The sequence below is a fragment of the Nicotiana sylvestris genome, chromosome 4 (genome assembly GCF_000393655.2).
Source record: "Nicotiana sylvestris chromosome 4, ASM39365v2, whole genome shotgun sequence".
In the NCBI taxonomy this organism is placed as follows: domain Eukaryota; kingdom Viridiplantae; phylum Streptophyta; class Magnoliopsida; order Solanales; family Solanaceae; genus Nicotiana; species Nicotiana sylvestris.
The window spans coordinates 26,683,208-26,687,804 of record NC_091060.1 but is presented as its reverse complement, the minus strand read 5'-3'; the positions used below and the strand labels follow the sequence as shown (position 1 = coordinate 26,687,804).

General features: G+C 42.8%; 2 protein-coding genes across 2 annotated transcripts; both read left to right on the top strand.

Moving 5' to 3' along the window:
* The first annotated feature begins 1,791 nt into the window (after positions 1–1,791).
* Positions 1,792–2,175, top strand: LOC138889356 (uncharacterized mitochondrial protein AtMg00860-like). The gene has a single exon (XM_070172652.1). The coding sequence runs from the start codon at positions 1,792–1,794 to the stop codon at positions 2,173–2,175; it is 384 nt and encodes a 127-aa protein (XP_070028753.1).
* Positions 2,176–2,265: 90 nt separating this feature from the next.
* On the top strand, positions 2,266–4,323 carry LOC138889355 (uncharacterized). Its single transcript, XM_070172651.1, has 2 exons — positions 2,266–3,331; positions 3,479–4,323. The coding sequence occupies exons 1-2, from the start codon at positions 2,266–2,268 to the stop codon at positions 4,321–4,323; spliced, it is 1,911 nt and encodes a 636-aa protein (XP_070028752.1).
* The last annotated feature ends 274 nt before the right edge of the window (positions 4,324–4,597 follow it).

The following is a 4,597-nucleotide window of genomic DNA, read 5'->3' as shown; positions in this document are numbered from 1 at the left end:
TATAATAAAGATGGAGTCGAAAATAAGATAGTTGCTGATGACAAGCCGTTCTATGAAGCCGAGGCATACTTCGCTGATACAAAGTTCTACTTGAAGAACCACATCATGAAGGGAGTAAAAGTTCATGACATCACGAAGGCCAAAGGCATGAAAATAGCTCATTTATTTCGTTACGTCCCAAAAGTGAAGAAAGATGAAGGAGAATCATCAAGCCTCCAAAAAGGTGCACTAAGAGAATTAACCCTTCCTATCAAGCAGATTGATACCATAAAGTTATCTTCAAAGCTACTGGAAAATTTTGTGGCCCCTAACATGCCTCAAAATAAGGCACTCCCTACGAAACGCACAAATGAAGGTTTTGATCTGAATGCTTACAGGTTGTTCGCAAAGGCTGGATATGATCCCAATGAACCATCTAAGTTAGGGAAGCTCCCACCTGAAGCTACTAGGAAAGCAAACACGATGAAGGATAATGAGCGTGCGGTGAAGCAATCACGCGAGGGTCTAGGTTACAAATAACTCCCACCAGTTCGCATATCCATTAGAAGAGCAAATATTAACTATATCACGACGGAAGATGAACCTGCTTATCCTAATAAAAGGACTTCTGTCTTTGATCGACTTGGAGAACCAACTACAAGAACTTCTGTATTTGAGAGGTTGGGGCCATTGAAAAGGAAGAAGAACAAGTCCCAAAGAAATCATGAAAAAATAAGAAGACCTTTGCCATCTAGAGTCTAAAGTATCTCCAAAGAGTGTCAAAGCCTGGTCCCTTCCAGAATGAGGCGACAATCAGAACTTTTGATTTCATGCGGAGAGGTACTCAAAGTGAAGACTCGCACAGTGGTCCACACTAGAGAGCATGACGAAGATGAAGAAAGTGTAGGATCTTCATATCACATTACTGCGAATGAGGAGCAATACACTTCATCCCTAAGGAAATTTGACGAATATTTGGGAAATGCCTCTTGGTGTGGCCATATATCTTTTAATGATGGTGATCCTCAAAAAGACGAAGATGTCGAGGATGCTCCTGCGGAACTAGAAGAAGGAATTAAAATGACTGTTGATGCATTGAAAGAAGTCAACCTTGGCACTGCAGAAGACTCCAAGCCCACCTATGTAAGTGCCCAATTAACCACAGATGAAGAAAACACTTATGTGGAGCTACTCAAAGAATATAGAGATGTCTTTGCTTGGAGCTACAAAGAGATGCCTGGTTTAGATCCTAAGGTAGCAGTTCATCATCTCGCAGTCAAGAAAGGAGCTCGTCCTGTTAAGCAAGCCCAAAGACGCTTCAGGCCAGAATTGATCCCATCAATCGAAGCCGAGGTCAATAAACTCATCGAAGCTGGTTTCATTCGGGAGGTTAAATATCCTTCATGGATTTCAAGCATTGTTCCTGTGAAGAAGAAGAATGGCCAAATTCGAGTTTGTGTCGATTTTAGAGACCTCAATAATGCATGCCCTAAGGATGAATTTTCGCTCCCCATTCCAGAGCTTATGATTGATGCCACCACCGGATACGAGGCGATGTCTTTCATGGATGGATCATCTGGCTACTATCAAATACGTATGGCACCAAAAGATGAAGAGCTTACTGCGTTTCGCACTCCTAAAGGCATTTATTGCTACAAAGTAATGCTTTTTGGCTTGAAGAATGTTGGCGCCACATATCAAAGGGCAATGTAGAATATCTTTGACGACATCCTCCACAAGAATGTGGAATGCTATGTGGATGATTTAGTGGTGAAATCAAGAAAGAGAGGAGACCACTTACAAGACTTAAGAATGGTGTTCGAACAACTCCGGAGATATCAACTCAGAATGAACCCGTTGAAATGTGCCTTTGGAGTTACTTCTGGAAAATTCCTTGGCTTCATTGTTCGACATCGAGGGATTGAGATAGATCAAGCCAAAGTTGACGCCATCTTGAAGATGCCCGAGCCCAAAAATATACATGAACTGAAAAGTCTACAAGGAAAATTGGCGTACCTTAGAAGATTCATCTCAAATCTAGCAGGGAAGTGCCAACCTTTTAGCCGGCTCATGAAGAAGGGTATACCTTTTGATTGGGACCAAGCTTGTAGCAATGCATTCCAAAGCATCAAATCCTACTTGATGAAACCTCCAGTTCTGGCAGCCCCTATACCAGGAAAGCCATTGATTCTATAGATTGCAGCCCAAGAAAGGTCAGTAGGAGCCCTTTTGGCCCAGGAAAATGGTGAAACGAAAGAAAATTACCTCTACTACTTGAGTAGGATGATGACCCCAAATGAGCTAAAGTATTCTCCGATCGAAAAGTTATGTTTGGCATTGGTTTTCGCAATTCAAAAGGCTCTCATCTCAAGGGCGAACCCGATCAAGTTTGTTATGTCAAAACCCGTCCTCAATGATCGATTAGCAAGGTGGTATCTCCAATTTCAACAATTCGAGATTGTGTATATCCCACAAAAAGCTGTGAAAGGACAAGCTTTGGCAGATTTCTTGGCAGATCATCCAATTCTTGATGATTGGAAGTTGACTGATGAACTACCTGATGAGGATGCGATGGTCATCGAAGTGAAACCACCGTGGAAAATGTATTTTGATGGTGCCGCACATTGTGAGGGAGCTGGTGCAGGTGTTGTGTTTGTCACTTCTCAAGGGGAAGTCTTGCCATATTCCTTCACCTTAACACAACATTGCACCAACAACGTTGCGGAATATCAAGCACTCATACTTGGGCTTGAGATGGCCATTGATATGAGACAACTCCAATTACATATTTTTGGAGACTCTGAGTTAGTGATCAATCAATTGCTAGGTAGCTACGAGGTCAAAAAGCTAGAATTGCGTCGTTATTATGATTATGCACAGAAATTGATTGGATGGATTGGCAATGTAACTCTTCAGCATGTGCCAAGGAAGGAAAATAAGAAGGCTGACGCCCTAGCTACTTTAGCTTCAACATTGACTCTGCTCGGCCAAAAACAAATCACTATCTGCCAAAAATGGATAGTACCGCCAGATGAGAACGAGGATGAAGAAAGCAAGCTCGAGTGTTTGGTAGCCGTCGCTGAAGCTGTGAAGGTTGATTGGCGACAAACCATGATTGACTACTTATGTTATGGGATACTTCCAGAAGATCCAATAAGAAAGACCGAAATTCGTTGGCGTGCCCCTCGCTTCCTTTACTACAAAGACACTTTGTATCGAAGATCATTTGAGGGAGTTCTCTTACGTTGTTTAGGGGAAGATGAAGCAACTCAAGCTATGCAAGAGGCACACTCTGGAGTTTGTGGATCACATCAATCCGGGCCGAAGCTCCACTTCCACATTAAGAGGATGGGTTACTATTGGCCGACAATGGTGAAAGATTGCTTAGATTATGCTCGGAGATGCAAGGCTTGCCAGTTTCACGCAAATTTTATGCACCAACCTCCTGAAATGTTACACCCTACCGTTGCATCGTGACCATTTGATGCTTGGGGATTAGATATTGTTGGACCACTTCCAAAATCTTCTGGAGGACATCTATACATCTTGGCCGCAACTGATTATTTCTCAAAATGGGCAGAGGCCGTTGCTCTCAAGGAAGTGAAGAAAGAGAATGTTGCAAACTTCATTCGAGTGAACATCATATATCATTTCGGCATTCCTAGTTATATAATCACAGATAATGGCAAACCGTTCGATAACAAATTGATGATCAAGATCTGTGAACTTTTTGGCTTCAAGCAACGTAATTCGTCAATGTATTATGCTGCTGCAAATGGACTAGCCGAAGCATTTAACAAGACGCTTTGCAACTTGTTAAAGAAGGTCGTCTCCAAGTCTAAAAGAGATTGGCATGACAGAATGGAAGAAGCTTTGTGGGCATATCGTACGACTCATCGCACGTCGACACAAGCAACTCCTTATTCTCTTGTTTATGGAGTCGAAGGAGTTCTTCCTGTTGAGCGTCAAATACCGTCCTTGCGACTCGCTGTCCAAGAAGGTCTTATTGAGGAAGAAAACGCTCGCCTACGCCTTGAAGAACTTGAATCCCTTGATGAAAAAAGGCTAGAAGCTCAACAAAGTCTTGAATGTTATCAAGCTCGACTTTCTCGTGCTTTCAACAAAAAGGTTCGCTTGAGGTCCTTCCAAGTTGGCCATCAAGTTCTTGCAGTAAGAAGACCTATTATCACCTCTCGCAAATCTGGGGGTAAATTCACTTCAAAGTGGGATGGTCCATATGTTGTGCAAGAAGCCTATTCAAGTGGAGCTTACAAGTTAGTTGATGCAGATGGCATGAGAATTGGCCCTATCAATGGGAAATTTTTGAAGAGGTACTATCCTTGAAGGATAAACGCTCCTCGACGCACGAGCCTAAACTGCACGAGCCTAAACTGCATGCTGCTACGCTCCTTGACACAAGAATCTAAACTGCATATTGCAATGCTCCTGGCTCGCATGAGCCTAAACTGCGAACGGCACCCAAAAAAAAAGGAGTCCACTAGGTCGAAAACCTCGAAAGAGGCGGCCTCGGCAAAAGTTAAGACACCAAAAAAAAAACTCACCTATTTTGAACTACGTTATGACTTGATCCTCTTCACCAAGGTACGTAGGCAGCTTA